This window comes from Pteronotus mesoamericanus, unplaced genomic scaffold (genome assembly GCF_021234165.1).
Source record: "Pteronotus mesoamericanus isolate MK-2021 breed Mesoamerican mustached bat unplaced genomic scaffold, CSHL_Meso_final scaffold_99, whole genome shotgun sequence".
Taxonomy (NCBI): Eukaryota; Metazoa; Chordata; class Mammalia; order Chiroptera; family Mormoopidae; genus Pteronotus; species Pteronotus mesoamericanus.
In genome coordinates this window covers 2,424,163-2,448,008 of record NW_026555330.1, presented here as the reverse complement: position 1 = coordinate 2,448,008, position 23,846 = coordinate 2,424,163, and the positions used below count along the sequence as shown (strand labels likewise).

General features: G+C 37.0%; 1 protein-coding gene across 2 annotated transcripts in view; it reads left to right on the top strand.

Moving 5' to 3' along the window:
• The window catches only part of MAN1A2 (mannosidase alpha class 1A member 2), a 131,573-nt gene that overhangs the window by 11,567 nt on the left and 96,160 nt on the right, over window positions 1-23,846 (top strand). For both annotated transcript variants that reach the window (XM_054564910.1, XM_054564911.1), the window contains exons 2-3: window positions 13,905-14,160; window positions 21,049-21,145. In XM_054564910.1, coding sequence (XP_054420885.1) covers window positions 13,905-14,160; window positions 21,049-21,145 — 353 coding nt within the window. The remainder of the gene's footprint in view (window positions 1-13,904; window positions 14,161-21,048; window positions 21,146-23,846) is intronic.

The following is a 23,846-nucleotide window of genomic DNA, read 5'->3' as shown; positions in this document are numbered from 1 at the left end:
GTTTTATTCTTCTACAACATATATATTGATGTAAATTATATATTAGTAAATATATTGTTCTGCATGTTCTTGAACATTATATATATATATCATTCTGCAAGTTTTTCTTTTTGTTCTACCTTTTTTTAAAAGATTTTATTTGTTTTTAGAGAGAGCAAAGGGTAGAGAAACATCAATATGCAAGAGAAACGCCAATGCATTTCTGGCACACGGACATGAAACACCTCTTGGCCTGCAAGCTAGGCATGTGCCCTGAGTGGGAACCGAACCAGTGACCCTTTGGGTCACAGGTTGGCACTCAGTCCACTGAGCCACACCTGTCAGGGCTTTTTGCTCAACATTTTTAAATGAGTTATGTATGTTGACATATTGGGCTGTGGTTCAGTTCTTTTATCCACTTAGATATATATATGATTAAACCTTAAATTATTTATACATTACCCTGTTGATAGATTTTTAGGTTAATTCCATATTTTTGCTGCAAACACATTCTTGTACATGTATTCTTGGCCACCTGTGTTTTTTCTACAAGGTAAAAGCTTACTATTAAGCTTATTATTAGAACTATTAAGTTGTAAAGTATGTGCATTATGGACTCCTAAGTTTTGTTGCTTAATTAGCCTTTATAGCGATTGTATCAATTTACACTCATACCTGCATCTTTGCAAACCACGGTATTGTGTAATTAAAAAATCTTTACCAGTCTGATGCCAATTTTATTTTTTATTTCTCTGATTACTAGTGAGATGGACTATTTTTAAAAACATATTTATTTTTTGTTAGGTTTCCTAGCCTTTGGGTTACTCACTTTTTTTTTTTTTTTTGCCAGTTTTTCTTTTGGATTGTTCTTTCTCTTATTCATTTGTTGGAATTATTTATACATCCTGATGAATTCTTAGGTTGATGCACTACATGTATCTACTTGTAATGGATGTCTTATTTTTATACTTGGTTTATAATGTCTTTAGTTTTACAGAAGTATTAAATTTTAATGTAGTTGAAATTGTCAGTGTTTCCCTTTATGGTATTGCTTTTTTGATGTTTCTTTTCTACCCTGGAGTTATAGTCTCCTTATTTTCAATTTTGGTAGTTTTAAAGTTTTTGTTTTTCAGATCTAGGAATTTAATCAGCTTGTTTTCAGTTTTTGTCTATGATGAGGTTAGGATTGAATTTATATTTTTCCATATGGGTGACCAGTTGTCCCTGTGCTACTCATTGAAAAGTCTGTGCTTTCCCATTGATTCATAATGCTGTTTCTGCCATATAACAGTTTCTGTTATTTTCATGGATTTGGTTCTGGCTTATGTCCCTTTGTATATTTCTGTTAGGCTTTGCATAACATGCTGTTTTAATAGTGATAAGTGTAGCTTTAGGTAATGCTATGAACTGAATGTTTATATTCTCCCAAGTGTGTTGAAATCCTGGCTCCCAATGTGATAGTATTAAGAGGTGGGGCCTTTAGGAGGTAATACCTCTATAATTAGGAATGGGATTAATGCCCTTAAAAAAGACATGAGTTTGCTTTCTCTCTTTACTCTTTCCTCCATGTGAGAAGTTGACAGTCTGCAACTCAGGAGAGGATTCTCATCAGAACCTGACCATACTGGCCCGTGATCTTGGATATCTAGCCTCCAGACTGTGGGAAATAAATTTTTATTGTTTATAAGCCACTCAGTCTATCATGTATGGTAATTTTTTATAGCAGCACAAAGTAACTAAGACAGAAAGGGTTCTTCTACTTTGTTTTTAAAATTTTGTTTGTCCTTGCTTCTAAGCTCTTCCATAGTACTTTTTTTTAATTCAGGTAAACTTTGTCTCACATAAAACTGTCCATTTTGAAATGAACAATTTAGTGGCATTTAATACAATACGGTATTGTACAACCACCACCTGTCTGTCAAATAGTTCCCTAACATTTTCATACCCCAAAGGGAAACTCCATGCCCATTAAGTAGCACCACTCCCTATTCCCTGCCAGCCCCTCGCAAACCACTAGTCTGCTTTTTGTCTCTAAGGATTTACATTTTCTGGTAAATATTATTACCTGCATGATAGATATTTCACATAAAGAGAATCATGCTATGTAAGACCCTTTGTGTCTGGCTCTTTCACTTAGCATAATGCTTTTGAGATTCATACAGTACATTCTTTTGTATGGCTGAATAATACTGTTTGTACATACACAGTTTGTTCATGCATTCATCTGGTAACGGACATTTGGATTGTTCTCATTTTTTGGCTGCTGTTGTTAGTAGTGTAGCTTGAACACGTGTGTGAATGTATTTGTTTGAGTACCTGTTATCAGTTTTCTTAGATAGCTGAATCATTTTACATTTTAATAAGCAGTGTCTAAAGGTTCCAGTTTCTCTACGTCCTTGTCAATGTTTTAAAAAAATGACATCCATTCTCATGTATGTGAAGTGTAGTATCTAACGGTTTTGATTTACATTTCCCTAATGACTAATGATGAGCTTATTGGCCATTTGTATTTCTGTTTTGGATAAATGTCCATCCAAGTCCTTTGTCCACTTCTAAAACTGGGTGGTTGTATTTTTATTGTTGAATTGTAGGAGTTCTTTATATCTTCTGAATACTAGACCCTTATCAGAAACATGGTTTGCAAATATTTCCTCCTTTTCTGTAGGTTGTCTTTCACTTTTTTGATAATGTCCTTTGATGTCAAAAGTTTTAATTTTGATGAAGCCCATTTCATTTTCTTTTGTTGCATATGCTTTTGATGCCATATTTAAGAATCTGTTGCCAAACCAAGGTCATGAAGATTTACTCCTGTTTTTTTTAAAGACTTCATGATTTTAACTTTTATATTTAGGTTGTGGAGCCATTTTGAGTTTTTGTGTATGGTGGGAGACACGAGTCTGACTCCATTATTTTGTATATGGCTCCCTGGCTGTCCCAGCACCATTTGTCAAAGAGATTGTTTTTTCCCCATTGAATAATATTGACATCTTTGTTGAAGATCTGTTGGCTGTACATGTATGAGTTTATTTCAGGATTCTCAGTTCTGTTTCATTCATTTATATATGTTTATCTTTATGTCAGTATATACTGTTTTGATTACTGTAGCTTTGTAGCAAGTTTAGAAATTGGGAAGTGTGAGTGCTCCAACATTTCTATTCTTTTTCAGTACTGTTTGGACTATCTGAGGCCATCTGCTATTTCTTATGAATTCCAGGATCAGCTTTTCAATTTCTGCAGAAACAGCTATTGGAGGGTTTTTTTTCCCCTTGTTGTGTAATTACAGTTGTCCTCATTTTCCCCCAATTACTCTCCCCTGCCCTACCCACCCCCACCTCCCACATTCAGTCCTCCTCCCTCACCCCGTTGTCTTTATTTATGGGTCCTTTATACGTGTTCCGTGTTCCTTGATGACCCTTTCCCTTCTTTCCCCCATTATCTCCCTCCTCCCTCCCCTCTGGTTACTGTCAGTTTGTTCTTTATTTCCAAGTCTCTGGTTCTGTTTTGCTCACTTGTTTGTTTTGTTGATTGGATTCCACTTATAGGTGAGATTATATGGTATTGGTCTTTCACCACCTGGCTTACTTCACTCAGTATAATGCTCTCTAGTTCCATCCAGGCTGTCGCAAAGGGTAGTAGCTCTTTCTTTCTTTCTGCTTCATAGTATTCCATTGTGTAAATGCACCACAGTTTTTTGATCCACTCATTTACTGATGGGCCCCTAGGTTGCTTCCAGCACTTGGCTATTGTAAATTGCACTGTTATGAATGTTGGGGTACATAGGTTCTTTCGAATTGGCGTTTCGGGATTCTTAGGGTATAATCCCAGCAGTGGAATTGCCCAGTCAAAAGGCAGTTCCATTTTTAATTTTTTTGAGGAAACTCCATACTGTTTTCCACAGTCGCTGTACCAGTCTGCATTCCCACCAATGGTGAACTAGGGCCCCCTTTTCTCTATAACGTCGTCGGCACTTATTGTTTGTTGATTTGTTTATGCTGGCCTCTCTGACTGGTGTGAGCTGGTATCTCATTGTGGTTTTAATTTGCCTCTCTCTGATGGCTAGTGATGCTGAGCACCCTTTTATATATGTTTCTGGACCCTGTGTATGTCCTCCTTAGAGAAGTGTCTGTTCAGGTCCTTTGCCCATTTTTTAATTGGATTGTTTGTCTTCCTGGTGTGGAGTCATGTGAGTTCTTTATATATTTTGGAGATCAAACCCTTGCCCAAGGTATCATTGGCAAATTTATAGGTCTTGGAGTTTTGATATGTATTGCATTGAATCTGTAAATTACTTTGGATAATATTGTCATCTTAATATGAAGTCTTACAATCCGTAACTACGGGATCTTTCTATTATTTAAGCCTTCTGTAATTTCTTTCAGCAATGTTTGTAGTTTTTAGTGTACAGGTGTTTCACCTCCTTTATTAAAGTTATTCCTAGGAATTTTTTCTTAATTTTCTTTCTTTTTTTCTTTTACTTTTAATTTTTCATTTATAGAAACACAAGTGGTTTTTGCATATTGATCTTGTGCCCTCAACTTTACTGAATTCATTTATTAGCTCTAGTAGTCATTTTTGTGGATTGTTTGGGATATTCTATACAATTAGGATGATGTCATCTGTAAATAGAGATACTTTTACCTTTCCCTTTCCAATTTGGATGCTTTTTCTTTCTTTTTCATGCCTAATTGTTCTGGCTAGAACTCAACAGTACATTGTTAAACAGCAGTGCCAAAAGTGGCATCTTTGCCTTATTCTTTTTTTGTTTTTATCTTCACCTGAAGATATGTTTACTGATTTTAGAAAAAGGAAGGGGGAGAGAGATACACGCACGCGCGTGCGCGCACACTAAAACACAGATAGATATTTAGAGAGAAAGAGAGAGACAGACAGACAGACAGACATCAATGTGTGAGAGAGACATCAATTGGTTGCCTCCCAAATGTGCCCCAACTGGAGATCGAGTCCACAACCCAGGTGTGTGCCCTGACTGGAAATTGAACCTGCACCTTTCTGTGCACAGGACGACACTCCAACCAACTGAGCTTCCCATCCAGGGCTGCCTTATTCTTGCCCTTAGGGGGAGAGCTTTCAGTCTTTCATCTTCAAGTATGCTGTTAACTCTGGGTTTTTCATAAATCCTTTCTATCATATTGAGGAAATTCCTTTCTATCCCTAGTTTGCTGAGTATGTTTATTATGAAAGGGTGTTGGATTTTGTCAAATGATTTTTTTCTGCATTGAATGAAATGTTACGTATTTTATTCCCTTTGTTCTTTTAAGGTGGTGTACTACATTGATTGATTTTCTTATGTTGAATCACCTTTCTTATGAAATGTTATGTATTTTATTCCCTTTGTTCTTTTAAGGTGGTGTACTACATTGATTGATTTTCTTATGTTGAATCATCTTTCTTATTAAAACATCATTTTAATATGCTGTTGGAATCAGTTTGCTAGTATTTTTTTGAGGATTTTTGCAGCTATATTTGTAAAGGATATTAGTCTGTAGTTTTATTGTGTTGTGGTGTTTTATTCTGACTTTGATATGAAGGCAAGACTGGCTTCTTAGAATGAGTTAGGAAGTGTTTCCTCTTCTACTGTATTTTGGAAGCGTTTGAGTAGGATTGATGTTAATCTTTTAAATGTGGTAGAATTTACCTGGAAACCATTAGGTCCTGTGCTTTTCTTTGTTGGGAGGCTATTGATTTCTTACTCAAGTTCCTCACCTGTTAGGGGTCTTTTCAGATTTCTATTTCTTCTTGATTCAGTTTTCATAGTTCGTTTCAAGGAATGTGTTGAGTTTATCTAGGCTATCTAATGTGTTGCTATACAGTTATTCACAGTATAGTATTTTCTTTTAATTTTTTATTTCTGTAATGTCAGTAGTAATGCATTCATTCTTATTTCTAGTTTAGTTATTTGTATCATCTCTGTTATGTTTTTCATCATTTATCTAAAGGTTTATCAAGTTTGTTGATTTTTTTGAAAGATCCAATTTTTGGTTTTGTTGATTTTTCTCAATTGTTTTTTGTTCTCTCTTTTGTTTATCTCTAGTGTAATCTGCTACTAGCTTTGGGATTTTTTCTTCTCTTTTTCAATTTCCTTCAGTTTTAAAGTTACATTAATTTGATTTTTTTTAATGTAGGCATTTACTGCTATAAATTTCCCTCTGAGCATTCCTTTTGTTACATCCCTTAATTTTTGATATGTTGTATTTTTGTTTTTAGTAGTCTTGTATTTTCTAATTTGCCATGTGATTTCTTTTTTAAACATACTTTATTGATTATGCTATTACAGTTGCCCTAATTTTTCTTCCTTTGCCCCCCTCCACCCACGGCCTCACATTCCCTTTGGCAGCGTCCCCCACTCAGTTGATGTCCATGGGCCATGCATATGTCATACATGTAAGTTCTTTGGCTACTTGATTTCCTATACTGCTTAAAAATAAACAAACAAATAAATAAAATCTTAAGAAAAAAGGTTCTCTCTTTATCTTTAACCTTTGGCATTTTAATTATGATGTATCTTGGTGAGGTCCTCTTTGAGTCCATCTTGTTTGGGACTCTTTGGGCTTCCTGGACTTGTATGTCTATTTCCTTCACCAAATTAAGGAAGTTTTCTTTCATTATTTTTTAAAATAAGTTTTCAGTTTATTGCTCTTCCCGTTCTCCTCCTGGCACCCTTATGATATGAATGTTGGTACATTTAAAATTGTCTCAGAGGCTCCTTCATCTATTCTTGTGTGTGTGTGTGTGTGTGTGTGTGTTAAAGATTTTATTTATTTATTTTTAGAGAGAGGAAGGGAGGAAGAAAGAGAGGGAGAGAAACATCAATGTGTGGTTCCTTTTCAGGTGCCCCCTACTGGGGACCTGGCCTGCAACCCAGGCATGTGCCCTCACTGGGAACTGAACCAGTGACCTTTTGGTTTACAGGTCAGTGCTCAATCCACTGAGCTGTACCAACCAGAGCTATTATTGTATTGTTGGATTCTTTTTTCTTCTTGCTTTTGTGATTGAATGCTTATGTTCCATATCATTGATGTGATTCTCACCTTCATCCACTCTACTGTTGGTTACCTGTAAATTTTTTTTTATTTCACTTTTTGTAATCTGCATTTCTGCCTAGGTCTTTTTTATGCTGTTGAAGTACCTAATGTGTTCCTTGAGCATCCTAATAACCAGTGTTTTGAACTGTGCATCTGATAGGTTGCTTATCTCCATTTTGTTGAGTTTTTTTTGTTCTGTTCTTTCATTTGGTCCATATTTCTTTGTCTCCTTATTTTGGCAGGCTTCCTGTGTTTGTTTCTATGTATTAGGTAGAGCTGCCTTGTCTCCCTGTCTTAGTAGAGTGGTCTATTGCAGAGAAACGCATGATTAGTTAGATCGGGCGGAGCCTTAGGTAATTGCCTGGGTGGGGCAACTCTTGTGAACCAGCATGGTGGAGTCTCTGATACAGTGTCCTTGCTCTGTGGCTGTGTGTTGGGGAGGGCACAGACAGGGGACACTGCCTCTGCCTGGATTCTGGAGTTTTGTCCTGGAGGAAGCTGTCCTCTGGCACGCGCCCTGATGCCAGACACTTCATTTTCTCCCTGTATGTCACTGCTGCCCTTCCAGCTGCTGCCCTGGTGCTGGACTCAAACAGAGTGAGTCTGTGTAAGTCCTAAGTCTATCGCAGGCCTTTTAAGAGCAAACATATGAGAGTCCCGCAGTTTCCTCTGCTGCTCCAACCTCTACTGAGTTTTACAGCCAGAAGTTATGGGGACTTATCTTTCTGGCAGTGGAACCCTGGGCTGGGTGTCCTGGTGTGGGGCTGGGATCCCTCGCTCCTGAAATATCCCCCCTGACTTTTATTTACCACATGTGGGTGTGGGGCCACCTATTCTGCGTCTTTTGTGTCTCTGCCTCTCCTATGCATCTGGATGAGCATGACTTCTTTAATTCCTTGGTTGTTGGACTTCCTTACAGCTGGATTTTCTGATGATTCCGGGCCATGGTTGTTTTGTAATTTAGTTGTAATTTTTGCTGTGGTCGTGCAAGGAGGTGAGCTGTTTACCTGTTCCTCCATCTTGACTGGAAGTACACTATGCGATTTCTTTTTTGACCTCCTGGTGCTTATGAATGTGTTGTTTAATACACACCTATATTTTTTAATTTTAATTTTAATTTTTTTCAAATTTTATTTATTTTATTTTTAGACTGAGGGGAAACGAGGGAGAAAGAGAGGAGAGAAACATCAGTGTGAGAGAGAAACATCAATCACTTGCCTCTTGTACACACCCACATTGGGGACCACACCCGCAACCCTAGCATATGCCTTGACCTATAATTGAACTGGCGGACTGTGGCTTTGCAGAATGACAACCAACCAACTGAACCATACCCGTCAGGGCTCAGTTATTGATTTCTAGCTTTATTGGCCAGTGAAGATACTTTGTATGACTAATCTTTTTACATTTATTGAGAATTATTTTGTGGCTTAACATGGTTTCTGTTTAAGAGAATGTTCTATATGCACTAGAGAAGAATGTGGATTCTGTTTTTGGGTAGAGTGTTCTGTATGTTTGTTAGGTTTAGTGGGTTTATAGTGTTGTTCATATCTTCTGTTTCCATATTGGTCTTCTGCCATTCTAGCCATTCTAGCCATTATTGAAGGTGGGGTATTGAAGTCCCCAACTACCATTGTAAAATTGTGTTTTGTCTTTCCTGTCAATGCTTGCTTGTGTATTCTGGGGTGTTTTTATTTTTTTTTTTTTTTATTTGTTTGTTTGTTTGGTGTATATATTTATAATTGTTATATTTTCTTGATAAATTGACTTTTATAACTATTTTAGATTTATGTTATCAAGCTCCCATTCTTCTGCTTTCTAGTATCCTTTTAGTACTCCCTATTGGTTGAACCTAATAGGAGACCAACTGACAAAAAAGAAATGGAGGTAATTTGGAGAGTCTAAGCCCCAGCCTCATGAAGTAGAGTATAGAAGAGTGGATTTGGAGTTGAGAATTTTGGTTTACTTACTGGTACTGTATGGCTTTCTTGTTTTTAGTGTATGGACTTTAATTAGGTCTAGATGAGCAGTCAATGGAGCAGTTCATGAGGGGCCTCTTTGTGGAATTGTAGTTGAATAGCTCACAGCTCACCGCTGGCAAAATGGATGTCTGTTGAGATGGGCCTTTTTGCTGGAGAGCTTTTCAGTCTCCTGTAGGTGAAGGCTTTGAACAGGGTAGATGATCAGGAGGATTTCTTCCAAGAAGTGACTGAGACACGCCTTCTTAGCAGTTCTCAGCTCAGGCATATGAATAGCCTTACAGGAAAGCAGTCTGTATAGGTTAGTGCCTTGGGAAGTCCTAGGTCTCTTTCTAGATTTCTGAAAGTACCTTCTATATGATCGAGTAATAGTAAATAGTAATTATAGGCTGGTTGACTGCCTTCCTATGTTGCATCTTGTTCTCATTTTGCCATAATCAGAATAACTTGGGAGTTTTAAGCATGTAGGTGAGACTCTTATTTTTCCGTTGTGTTAGTGGGTTGGAATTTTCCATTCTACATTAGTTGAACTGCCTTAGCAAGAATTGAGAGGCAGTGAGTCAAGGCAAGTGCTTAGGTCATAGTCCTACAATACCTCTTCCATTTGTACTAAAAAGACTTGGAGAGGAGTCTTGGATACAAGTATTAGAAACCAACTATAATGCATGGAAAATAGGTATTTTTTGGAAGGATGTTGATTGGCTTTCAAAATTGACATTAGGTCTGTAGAACTACGTTTAGAAGATAGGCATTTAAGAAAGGCAGGTATGCAGAACCATACTGAGGGTTAAGGAACAGTAATGTACCATGGCTTGTGCTGCTGGTCACCGAGTGCTGGGTTATGACTTTGCTACCTCCAGATGCTGTATTCCTCTGCTTTCTCAGTGATTTCTGAAATTGAGTTTTTGTTTGCTTATGCCACTTATTCCAGATCTGTAGTTTCAGGCAGAGCATCTGATTGCCTAAGGGTAGGTCAGAGGGCCTTGCCTTGCTGTTAGACCATAGAAAGATATAGTACCTAGAACCATTTGGCTTCTGTAGAAAGAGAAGGGATTCTGTTACCAAGATACTGGTGAATTTCTGAATTTAGATAGAGGATTACTTATTAACATCTTAAGAAATATAAACTGAGAAGAACCCTAAGGTTTATTACAGTGACTTATAGTTAGGGATGAAGTTCTTACTTGTGCTGTGCTACTTATTAGAAATGTAGATATAAATAGTCTCCGTAGACTCTACCCTACTAGCACTTTTTGTGCAGTGGTTTAACATGGACCAGTAGTATTCTCCTTGGAGAGAGGTCTTGGAATCATGGGGGCCTTTTTTGTTTGTTACAATGAAGAGAAGAGTGACACTATTGGCATTTTAGTAGATGAGGGTCAGGAATTCTAACCACTCCACCACAGTGCCCTGGTGTTCTGCGCAACAAAGAATTGAATTATTTTGCCTAAAATGCCCATAGTGCCTTTTACCATACCTAGAAACCTAGTGTCTCTAGTGTTTACCTAGAAACACTAGGTTATATGGATCATTTAAATGAAGGGCTAGAAATTATTACTGGCCTCCTCCTTTCACTGTTTGCACTGTATAGCTTGAGCATTTCTTCTTACTTTCTTGTTTTGCTTCTGGTCCCTTTCCATAGTTGAAGAGACTTGATTGCTTTTCAAGCCCTCTGCTCCCATTTAAAATCTGCCTCCAGCACCATATATAAAAATTAACTCAAAATGGATCATGCTTGGACTGCCATAACAAAATGCCATAGACTGCTGATGGCTTAAATCTCACAGTTTTAGAGGCTGGAAAGTCCAAGATCAAGGTCTTGCAGGGTCAGTTCTGGTGAAGGCTCTCTCCCTGGCTTGTCCTGGCTTTCAGGTAGCTGCCTTCCTGCTGCATCCTTACATGGCCTTTCATTTGTGCTTGGGGCGGGTCAGGAGGAGGTGGTGGAGGTAGGGGGAGAGTTATATATAGAGATATATTTCTCTTATATAAATTTCTTTCTCTCTGCCTTCTTTTCTTTTTAATAGTTTAACTTTTATTTATTTATTTTTTAATCCTCACCCGAGGACATGCTTATTGATTTTAGAGAGAGGAAGGGAAGGAAAGGGAGAGGGAGAGAAACATCGATACATTGCTTCTTACACATGCCCCGGCTGGAACCAAACCCACACCCCAGGCACATGCCCTGATCCTGACTCGAACCGGCCACCTTTTGGTTTATGGAAGGTTGCTCCAACGAGCTGACCCCACACTGGCCCAGGCTCTATTTGACTTCTTAGCAGTTCTCAGCTCAGGCATATGAATAGCCTTACAGGAAAGCAGTCTGTATAGGTTAGTGCCTTGGGAAGTCCTAGGTCTCTTTCTAGATTTCTGAAAGTACCTTCTATATGATCGAGTAATAGTAAATAGTAATTATAGGCTGGTTGACTGCCTTCCTATGTTGCATCTTGTTCTCATTTTGCCATAATCAGAATAACTTGGGAGTTTTAAGCATGTAGGTGAGACTCTTATTTTTCCGTTGTGTTAGTGGGTTGGTGGGTCTATAAAACCACCAATTCCATCACGAGGGCTCACCCTTATGACCTAATCTAACACCGATTACTTTCCAAAAGCCTCATTTCCAAATACCACCATGTTTGGGATTAAAGTTTCAACATATAAATTTTTAGGGACACAAATGTTCAAGCTCAGAGATAGCATCTTGGGAGAAGCCAAATGAACCTGGGCAGCCACAGAAACAAATGATCAGTACTATAAATTTGGATCCAGAGTACTTAGTAACTTGGTAAAGGCTGACCATATGTGTTTTGTTGCAACAGTTGAGAAAATAGAGTTGGATGATGTTGAATAGGAAGAGTATATTAAATAAGAACAGAAGTGAGGATGGAATACAATATTTTTGGGGTGCATTGATGATAGAGCCAGTGATCAGCAACTTGTAAAGGCAGGCCTAAGAAAGAGGGCCTTTCAAAGGAAGGATAAACTTGGTTACCGATTTTTATCTGTGGTGGATATAAGACTGATGGGAGGTTGAGGAAAGTGGAAACGCAGGTGTAGTATTCAGGGGAGGACGGGAACACCAATGAAGGCAGAGGAGGCAATTCTGAAGGAAGTTTTTATTTATTTATTTATTTATTTATTTATTTATTTATTTAGGATGAAACTTTGTGGGTGAAGAGTAAAAGTCTACTAGACAAGGAGTGAATATAAAGGGGAAATATTTGTATCTTTGCCTAAATCTTTGCCAAACAAGATACAGTGTAATTTTATGTATCCTTATGTAATTGAGGATTGTATTTGTCCTTTACAATGTTTCCAAATATGATTCATTTAAATACACTAATTGGAGAAGGAAATCTATCACTTGGCTAATGTATTTCTGGCAAATCAACCCTCAGATGCTAATGAGAGCCCCAGGGAAAGAGAACATCTAAGATGGAATGTGGCTCAGTTATGACTAGGTTATTTACCAGCTATAAAAATCACAAAATAGCAGTGGCTTAAGCAAGATAGTTCATTTCTGATCACATCAATTCCGTGGGAGCAGTTTCAATAAGGCAGGCTAAGAAATAGACTTTTTATTTAGCAGGATCATGTGCTTATCTAAAAATTGAGGCCTTTAGTACTAAGAAGGGAGAAAAGATATTGAGAGACAGATGTTAGTGTCTGTACAGTAAAAGAAAAACTCTTAAATAAAATGTATCCCTTACGTGAAAGGCATAGTGTTCATGAAGTCAAAATGCATGTGTTTGTAACCAGGTTCTCTACTTACTAGCTCTGTAACCCTAAACAAATTACATAATTTTTCTCTTTGTGCTTTACTGTTTCATAAGGTGATAACAATATTTAATAGAAGGTACTTCATAAATTGTGATAATTTAATAAGATAATCAATGTAATTCACTAAGCCAGTGCCTCATACATCAAAGCCACAACAATGATTAGTTTTGTTGTTACTTGTCTATGCTTTTGAAGGACCAAAGGGGTTTGCAAGGTGACTCTGGTGACTATTGGGTTAGATGTTTACCCTTGGGGTAGCCATCATTGGCTGATTTAGAAAATAGCACCTACCACTCCTGTATTCATTCACGTGATTTGGGGTGGAGGCTGAGAGAAGATTGAACTCTTACAAAGCAGGTCTGGGTAGAAAACCCAGTGTTCACTGTGGTAATGGTTTTCAAACGTTTGAGTACACCGGACTCATCAGGGGAGCTCTTAATAATGGAGATTCATGGGCATCACACAAACCTGCTGAATTGGAATCTGTATTTTTAACAAGGGCTCAATAAAATTTTAAGAAGTCATACCCGCATTATTTGGGAACCATTGTGTTACAAGCTCTCTGGTATTTCCAAAATGCAAAAGTTTTGGAAGTGTATGATGTACTATATAATAAATGAAACATTTCCCGTCCTCTTATTTTTCGCTTTTCTCTTTCCTTGACACTGTTTATATTTTTGTCCATCTTGATACTTAGTTCTTAATTCTATTTTTGATTTTCTCTCTCCCACCTAGTTTTTCATGGGTGTGACTCCCTTCTTTCCTTTCTCCCTCCTCCCCTGCCTCCTTTTTTTCTTACCACGTGTCTACTGATAAGTTAGGGATTGCTGTTTTCTCTGTTCTCATTGGCCCTGAAATTTTAACTTTTTTGCTAGGCTATCTCTTCCTGCATTGTGTAAAGTGTTAGCATGTTAGCTCTTCGTCATCCAGGGCTCATTCCAAGTTATATTTATCCTGTTCTTTGGGCAGATAAATCTGAGCCTCTCATAGATCATTCCTACCTTTAATGACAGGAATAGGAAACAGCTATCAGGGTTTGGTGGAGGAAACCTTAAGATTTATATTTAAAGCTTGAAGTTCTTAAGGGTCATTCTAACCAGTGTTTTTTTCCCTCCTTTTCTTACAGGGAAGAAGAAGAACATTTGAGGAATAAAATTCGAGCTGATCACGAGAAGGCCTTGGAAGAAGCAAAAGAAAAATTAAAAAAGTCAAGAGAGGAAATCCGAGCAGAAATTCAGACAGAGAAAAATAAGGTAGTCCAAGAAATGAAGACAAAAGAGAAAAAGCCACTGCCACCAGTCCCAATACCAAACCTTTTAGGAATAAGTGGTGGAGACCCTGAAGATAATGACATAAGAAAGAAAAGGGAAAAGATTAAAGAGGTAACAATAAGCTGATATTTATGATACAGAGTGGTTATGGATAGATACTGGAGATACAGACACACACACCATTTATGTTGTCATACTTTAGCCTTGTTTGTTTTTGGGTCATAGTTCTAGTTCAGTTTTTAAGTTGGCAGTAAGGGCTAGAACTCCCTCTTTTTTAACATGGATTATAATTATTGAACACTTAAAATTTTGATACAGTGTTTGGATGGTTACATCACTCACCCTGTCTGCATTCAGAGATCTTTTGATATTCAGCATTTTATAAATAATGTAGAATAGATTTGTAAATAATTTATCATTGAATAAGAAGTTTCTTAAGTGTTAAGAAGTTTTAAGAGACTCTGCTAGATGCTATGCATATCTCCTCATAAACATGCTTCTGAAGAGTTAGCATTATATTTGCCATCTTTTAAGGAACATGTCATGAAACTCCATAACCATACAGCAGATTAAGAACATATATTTCTTCCAAAGAGTTTCAACGGATTGGAGAAATGGAAGGGATTGATCTCAGAATTCTTTATATTTGTTTAGTCAAAGAAGACTTTCAATTTTTTATTTTAGGAATGACTTGGAGATAAAGAGACTACTGGGGCGGAGGTGGAATGGGAATCTAGTGACTATTTCAGTTGAATTTTGTTAATTAGAACTTCAGCTAATTCCAGGTATAGTTTACAGTTGTACTACCTCTGTAGAAAAAGATTCTTTCTGGGTTTAATAGCATCAATAAAGGTATTGTCTGTCATAAAATAAGATACTAAGTTTAGTTCAAATAGTCAAATATCTATATGAATATATTCTAGTGATGAATATGAAAGATTTAGTAGGTACTTGAAGCTTGGCCTTATGAATTATTAGAGGACCCTGACCTTGATGGAATCAAAATAGAACTGTACTCTGATTTTACCTCACCCTGGCATCTTGTTTTATGCACAGACTGCTTAAGGCACTTTCTTTGGACAGTGTTGGGGAGACATGGATAGTCTTTTTTTTTCCCCAGATGCCTGGCCTTATTTTTTTAGATATCATTAGAATTTATTGCAGTACTTTCTCATGTACATAATAATTTAGGTGGATAACTGTGTGCTTAGGGGACTCCAAGACCGCCCAAAGGCTCAATGATTTGCTAAAAGCACTCACAGGAAGGACTCAGCAAAGCTGTTGTATTCGTGGTTTCGGTTTATTACAGCAAAATTAAAATTAGTAATAAAAAAGGCGCATAGGAGAGAGTCCAGGTGCAGGGCTTTAGTTGTCCTCTCCCAGTGCAGTGATTTGGACAGTGTCTGGTTCTCCCAGCAGTGATGTGTGGCAGTGTGTGTGAAGTGTTGTCAACCAGGCAAGATCCCTGAGCCTTGGTGTTCAGGGTTTTTATTGGAGACTTCTTATGTATCTATCATATATGCTTGGCTGAGCTCAGTTCTGCAACTCCTCCAGAGTTCAGGCTGATACCATGTGGGCCAAGGCCCCTACCATAAATCACATTGTTAGTCTAAATTGACACAGACCAAGGCTTCAGGGAAACAAAGATACAGGTAACAGGCAGGATAATAAAGGGTTAGAGGTTATTTTCCAGGAGCCCAGTACAGGCCAAATCTTTCTTTGGGATCTGCTGGGTTTGGGTTTGGACATCCTAGACCTGCTGAATTAATCCTCAGAGCACACCGTATTACCCAGTGTTCTTGTAAACCAACAGAAAGCGTAACAACCCCTGTGTAGGTTCCTGTTAAACTTTATGGTATTGACTTAGCAAGCAGAGAAAGTTGAAACCTAAGTTTTCAGGAGAATGAGCTAACAAGAGACAAGGTGAGGTGAACTGCAGAATACCTGGAAGTGTCAAGAATTAGAGACCATTTCAAGAATTAGACACCATTTACCCCTAAAGACAGGAGTTAAAAATAGAGCTGGAAAAAGGATTATTGGAACATTTTAAAAGGAGCTCTTAAACCCTAGATCTCTAGGGTAGCCTGTGTATCCTAGCCACTGCTCTCCCTTTCCCAGCAGAAGACAAAATTAACCTTTTGGAAGGATGAATTAGAGAATATCTGGATTTTGGGAGTACCAGGTATGGCTGAGTGAAAAGCACAGAGATCATTCTAAAATATGAAGAGAGTGGTGGGAGTAGAGGGAATTAGGTAACTAAAACTGCATTCTGAATATTGAGATCACTTTCTCCTGCTCACTTCTCAGAATTCTGAAAGCCAAATTTATATTCAACATGGTGGAGAATGGAGGACTTCTCTCTGGGGAGACTGGTCCAAGAGAAAAGACCTATACTGTTCCTCATACACCCTTGGGTTTCACCTGATCTCTCTAAGATGAGACTCAGTCAACTGTAATAGTTTGCTCATTCACTGACAGCCTTTGTCTTGTAAGTGCCTCACTCCTATGGGGAGAGCAAACCAAATGTCACAGGACATTTAAGGAAAGCTTCTCACATGAGAGAACGAAACAGATGGACTAAAGGAATCAGAGGATACAGAAACAATATGGGGAGCAGAAAAAAATACATTAAAAAATTAACATCATTGGAGTGACCAAAAAGAAATGAATTCATGAAATGAGAACAGTAAGTTATAAAAAGGAACATTTATAAAATAACAAAGAGCTTTTAGAAATTAAAAATATAGAATTTAAAAATTTAGTAGAAAAGTTAGGAGATAAAATTGAGCAAATCTCTCAGGCCAAAAGAAATGGAGAAAATAAAAAAAATTATAAGGTCAATATAGAACATCTGACAAGTGATTAGATTGGTATGGTAGGAAGAGAATGGATAATGGAGGGGAGGAAGTCAAAGAAATTCAAGAAAATTAGCCGATCTAAAGTGAGTGAGTTGCCAGATTGAAAGGACCTGTCAGGCATCCATCACAATGAGGGGGAAAAAAAAACCCCCAAAAACCCAAGCAAACAAAAAACAAAAAAATTTTAGAAAAGTAGCATTAAAAAAAGATCCTAAAAATTTACGGGAAAAAAGAAAAAAGGTTCCACTCAAAAGACTGGGATTGTACATAGTGGCATATCAAGGTTCTTCAGCAATAGTATTGGAAACTAGAGAGAATTATATGTCTGATCAAATTTTGAATCAGATCTGATGGTAAAGATATTTTTAGGCATTTTCTCAGATTGCTACTGTAAAATATGCTTTAGCACAAAAATAGGAAGAGAAGGGATTTTGGAAACAGGGTATCTGTCACTATAGAGAATAAAGAAGGGCATTCCTAGGAGTGGGACTGAGGGAATCAGCAGTCGATGACTGTGCTTCTTGTGGAGAGAACAGAAGTCTCAGAGGAGAGTAGGATAGAGAGCTTCAGGAAGGATATATCACAGAGTAAAGTAGAAGTGATGGTTTATCTGATTTGGAAGTAAATTCATAATTGTTACATTACAAACTAAGGAAACAGACAAAAACCCCCACTAAACCCTCAGACCAGTAGATAATAGCAGGGAAAACAAAGGTTGAATAAAGTAATATAATAATTATAAGAAAAACATGTTAACTATATTGGGAGTGTGTGAGTCAGGGAAATAAATATATATGGGAAGTATATGCGAAGAAGAGTTGATTGAGGTATTAGAGAGCTGAGTTATCTTTAACTATAAGAGGACTTAGGAAATATCTAAAACTTAAAAACAAGAAATAGCACTATAACCTATATTTAGAAATACACTGATAAATAGGAAAAAAAACCCCAAACAGGTGAATTGAATTGCCCAGGAGAGTGGAAATTATGAGTGGGGAAGATATGGAAGGTTATTAGATTTTTTTAAAAAATTAACTTTATTGAAACAATTTATGTACAACAAAACGTACCTGGGTTAAGAGTACAGCTTGATGGGTTTTGACATCTGTGTAACACAATTACAATCAAGATTTGACTGTGTCCATAATCTCAGAATGGTTTTCTTGTGCCCCTCTCTGGTTGGTCCATCTGATTCCTTGGGCCCAGGCAACCACTGATCTGCTTTTAGTTATTTCTACATCAGATTTGTCTTTTCTAGAGTTTCAGTCAAATGGAATAAAATAATAAAGTATGTGATATTTTGTTGCTGGACTTTTGCTTAACATAATGTTTTTGAGATTTATCTGTGTAGATGTACGTAAAGTTAACTTTTTTCTTAGTAGTGTTCCATTTTATGGCTATACCATGATTTGTTCTGTTTTCATTTACCTGTTGAACATTTGCTGAACATTTGTCCCTGTTTTTGGCTATTATGAATAAAGTTGCCATGAACATTTGTGTTCCAGTCTTTGGGCACTGTTTTAGTTTTAGTTTTGACATTTCAGTCTGTGATCGATTGGGAATCAGTTTTTTTATTTGTGAGAAGTAAAGGTCTTGCTTTATTTATTTTTTACATAGGCCTTTCTAGTTGTTCAGTTGTTGAAAGAATTGTCTCCTCCTGATTGAATTATCTTGGCAGTTTTTGTTCAAAGTCAATTGACAAAATCAATAGGTGTTGAGTCTCTTTCTGGACTCATATCTATTGCATTAATCTCCATGCATATCCTTAATGCCAGTACGATACTGTGTTGATTCCTTTAACTCATAGTAAGTTTTTAAATCAGATAAGCCCTCCAATTTTGTTCTTTGTGTAAATTGTTTTGGCCTTTCTAGGTCCTGTGCCTTTCTAGAATTAACTTTTCTACAAAAGTAAAAGGTTGCTGAATTTTGATGGAGATTTTATTGAATCTGTAGATGAATTTGGGAAACTTATCATCTTAACAATAGTCTTCCATTCAATGAGCATGTTACATCTTTCCACTTTTTAAGGTTTTCTTTAAACTCTCTCAGTGGTGTTTTGTAGTTCCTGGTATATAGTTCTTGCATATATTCTGTTATATTTTTCCTAAGTATGTCGTGTTTCTTGATACTATTATAAATGGATTGTTTTAATATTTCAATTTCTGTTGTTTATTACTAGCGTATGTAAAGATACTTAATTTTAGTTTATTAAGCTTGTATCCTATTATTTTACTGAAGTCATTTGTTAGTTCCAGTGGCTTTTTTTCTTAGATTGCTTAGAATTTTTCTTGTACAGAGTCATGCCCTTTGTGAGTAGAATCTTTTACCTTTTTCCTTTTTGATTTTTATGTCTTTAATTCTTTTTTTTTATTGCACTCTCTAGGACTTCTAGTATTACTGTTGGAAAGAAGTGGTAAGAATGGACATACTTAATTTGTTCTCAGTTTTAGGGGTTAAGCATTTAGTCTTATACCATGTGTTGTTAGAAGTAGGTTTTTTGAAGATACCTTTTATTAGGTTGAGTATGTTAACTTGTAGTTTACTGACAGTTTTTACCATGAGTGGGTGTTGAATTTTGTCAAATGCTTTATCTACATCTGCAAAGATTACTGGATGGTGTTTTTCCTTTTATTCTGTTACCATGATGAATTATATTGATTGGTTTTTTGAATATTGTATTAGCCTTACATTCCTGGGTTAAATTGCATTTGGTCAGTGTGTCCATCTTATACTTTGCTGATTTTTCTTCAGCAGTTTTGCATTTGTGTTTTATATTAGTTTTTAGTTTCCTTGTAATGTGTTTGCCTCATTTTGGTATCTGAGTAAGACTGGCTGCAAAAAAACAAGTTGAAAAGTGTTTTAATGAATAGTGTACTGTTAAATGAAAAGATTTTTGATACACTACAGTCTACGATTAAATCAACTGATATATAATTAAATACTTTGCAGTTGTGTTGCTTAGACTCTTTGGGTTATAAGAAACTCAGTACAAACCAATTGATATAAAAGTATTTATTAGTGTAATGGCTCTGATGCATTCACACTTGGCTGAATCCAAGTTTATAGGTGGTATTGTCAATAAAATGTATCCGGCTCTTTCTCTTTCTTTTGTTACTTAGTTTCTTCATATTGGGAGAGAGTTAGCCCCCATCAACTCCAAGATTATATATTACGCAGACCTTAAGGTTGCAAAATGAAAGAGTCCCCTTGTCTCCTACTGTCTATAATAATATGCATAAAAGGACTTGATTGTCCCTACTTGAATCACATGTATACAGTCACATTGTCTAGGTCAGAGGTTGACAAAGTACAACCTGTAGGCCAAATTCTGCCTTTTTAAAAAAATTATTACTATTTTTTTAATCCTCACCTGAGGATATGTTTATTGACTTTTTAGAGAGAGAGGAAGGGTGGGAGAGAGAGAGAGAGAAAGAAACATTGATCTGGGAGAGAAACATTGATCAGTTAACTCTCTTATGTGCCCTGGCTGGGGATCGAACCTGCAGCCTAGGGTACCCTGACTGGGGATCAAACCCGCAACCTTTTGGTGTACAGGAAGACAATCCAACCAACTCAGTCATCTGGCCAGGGCTCTGCTTTTATTTTTTTTTAAATAAAGTTTAATTGGAACAGACATGCCTATTATGTATTGTCTAGTGCTGCTTTTGTGTTACAATAGCAGAATCAAGTAGTTGGTACAGAACCTGTTATTGACTGCAAAGCCTAAAAGTATTTAAGGAAAGGGTTTGCTGATCTTTGGTTTGAGGTTAAGAGGTTCTCTAGTGAGGCTGTGTTAATTGGTTGTGGAACCAGGGCATCCTGATTGACAGTTCGATCATAATGACAGTGAGGCAAGAGGAGCAGCTACCCAAAAGATGGCAGTTCCTAAAAGAATGCCAGACACCTTCCTTTTTAATAAAAAGAACTTGTCTATTACACTCAATTTTTTTCTTGTGCTGTATAGACCCTGAAACTAAACATTATGTTTGTTTCACACTGGTACAAATGTTAATAGAATAACATATTTAATATAGGAGATATAGGAGATTGTATAAGGATAAAGAATCTCTAAATTATACAAAATACAGAGGTAACAGTGTGAATAATGTAACTTGATGGATTATAATTTTTCTTTCCTCAGATGATGAAACATGCTTGGGATAATTATAGAATATATGGATGGGGACATAATGAACTCAGACCTATTGCAAAGAAAGGCCACTCCACTAATATATTTGGTAAGTTTAGTTTACTTTTTCTAATTATTATTTCCATTTTCTACTTCCATTTTAAAAACAAGATCTAATTTTTAAATACTTTCTAAAACCTGAGTATTTCTATGGAATGGAATTATTATTTGAAGCAACATGTATTTTTTTCTCAAGTTTCAGTCAAGATTGGTTATTGTTGCTTTGGAATACACAGATATGTGGTAGATTTTCCATTTACATAGATGCTGTTGGTCATTTATCTGAGTATTTTGAAGGTTTTTATGCATTTTTTAAAATCCTCGCCCAAGGATATGTTTATCAATTCTAGAGAGAGAGGAAGGGAGAGAGAGATAGACAGACAGGCAGACATAGGCATCAAGTGGTTGCCTCCCTTATGTGTCCCAATTGGAGATCAAACCTGCAACCTAGGTGTGCACCCTGACCCCTGACCGGGAATCAACCCCGCAACCTTTTGGTGTACTGATGATGCTCCAACAAACTGAGCCATCTCACCAGGGCTGCATTTTTTTTTTAATACTGAGAATTTAGGTACCTATTTGTAATTCTTTCTGTTTAACACAGTACCAGTTCTAATACTCACACATTATAGAACCCAAGACGGAAGGAAAGGAAATTTCAGTAGTGCTGTGTACATGCATAACTTGGAGATATTGCAGGTTTGGTTCCAGACCGACTGTTACAATAAAGTGAATATTGCAATAAGGCAACACACATGAATTTTTTTTGTTTCCCAGTGCATATAAAAGTTATGTTTATACTATACTGTAGTTTTTTAAGTGTGCAATAGCATGTCTAAAAAAAATGTACATACCTTAATTAAAAAATATTTTATTACTAAAATTACTAATCATCATCTGAGCCTTCAGCAAGTCCTAATCATTTTTCTGGTGAAAGGTCTGGCTTCCATGTTGATAGCTGCTGACTTATCAGGGTTGGGGTGGCTGAAAGTTGGAGTGCCTCAATTTCTTAAAATGAGACAACACGAAGCTTGCTTCATCAGTTGACTCTTCCTTTCACCAATAATTTATCTGTAGAATACAATGTTGTTTGATGGACTTTGTCTACAGTAAAACTTCTCTCAGAATTAGAGTTGGTCCTCTCAAACCCTGCTGCTGCTTTATCAACTAAATTTATGCAATATTTTAAATCTTTTGTTGTCCTTTCAACAGTTTTCACAGCATCTTCATTAAGAATAAATTCCATCTCAGTAAATCACTTTTTTTTGCTCTTTTATAAAGAAGCAACTCCTTTCCTGTTAAAGTTTTATCATGAGATTGCAGCAGTTCAGTCACATCTTCAGGTTCCACTTTTAATTCTAATTCTCTTGCTATTTCTACTACATCTGTAGTTATTTCCTCCACTGAAATCCGGAACACTTTAAAGCTATCTATAAGGGTTGGAGTCAATTTCTTCGAAACTCCTATTAATGTTGTATTGACCTCTTCTTGTGAATCACAAATGCTCCTATAGGTATCAAAAATGGTGAATTCCTTTCAGAGGTTTTTCAGTTTACTTTGTCCAGATCCATCAGAGGAATCACTATCCATGGCAGCTATAGCTTTATGAAATGTATTTCTTAAATGGTAAGAATTAGAAGTCTAAATTACACCTGCAGGTTGGATATTGTGTTAGCAGGCATGAAAACAACATTAATCCCGTAGTACGTTTCCATTAGAGCTCTTGGGTGACCAGGTACATTCTCAATGAGCAATATTTTGAAAGGAATCTTTTTTCCTGAGAAGTAGGTCTCAAATGTTAAAATATTCAGTAAACCATGTTGTCAACAGACGTGCTGTCATCAGGCTTTGTTTTTCCATTTCTAGGGTGCAGACAGAGTAGATGTAGTATAATTCTTAAGGGCCCTGGGATTTTCAGAATGGCAAGTGAGCACTGGCTTCAACTTAAACTCACCAGCCGCATTAGCCCCTAAAAAGAGAGTCAGCCTGTCCTTTGAGAGGTTTGAAGTCGGGCACTGACTTCTGCTCTCTCACTGTGAAAGTCCTAGATGGCATTTTCCAATATGAGGCTGTTTTGTCTACGTAGCAAGTCTGTTGTTTAGTGTAGCCCCCTCCACTGATTATCTTAGCGAGGTCTTCTGGAGGATAACTCGGTGCAGCCGCACCCTGCCTCTCTATCAGCTGTTGCTGTGTCACCTGGCGTTTTTATTTCATGGATGTGGCTGCTTTCCTTAAACTTCACGGACCACCCTCTGTTAGCTTCAGCCTTGTTTCCTTCAGCTTCCTCACCTCTCTCAGTCTTTACAGAATTGAAGAGAGTCAGGGTCTTGCTCGGGATTAGGCTTTGGCTAAAGGGAATGTTGCAGCTGGTTTGATCTTCTATCTAGACCACTAAAGCTTTCTCCATATCAGCAGTAAGGTTGTTTCACTTTCTTATTCATGTGTTCACTGGAGTAGCACTTTTCTTTTTCTTTTTTTATTGTTCAGTTACATTTGTCTCCATTTTCCCACCACCACTTTCCCACCCCCCACCCTCCACCCTCAATCCTTCCCCACTTTGGCTTTGTCCATGGGTCCTTTGTACATGTTCGTTGACTTGATGCTTCCCCTTCTTTTCCCCATTACCTTCCTCCCTCCTCCCTTCTCGTTACTGTCAGTTTGTTTTTTCTTTCAGTGTTGCTGGTTATATTTTTCTTGCTTGCTTGTTTTATTGATTAGGTTCCACTTATGGGTGAGATCATATGGTATTT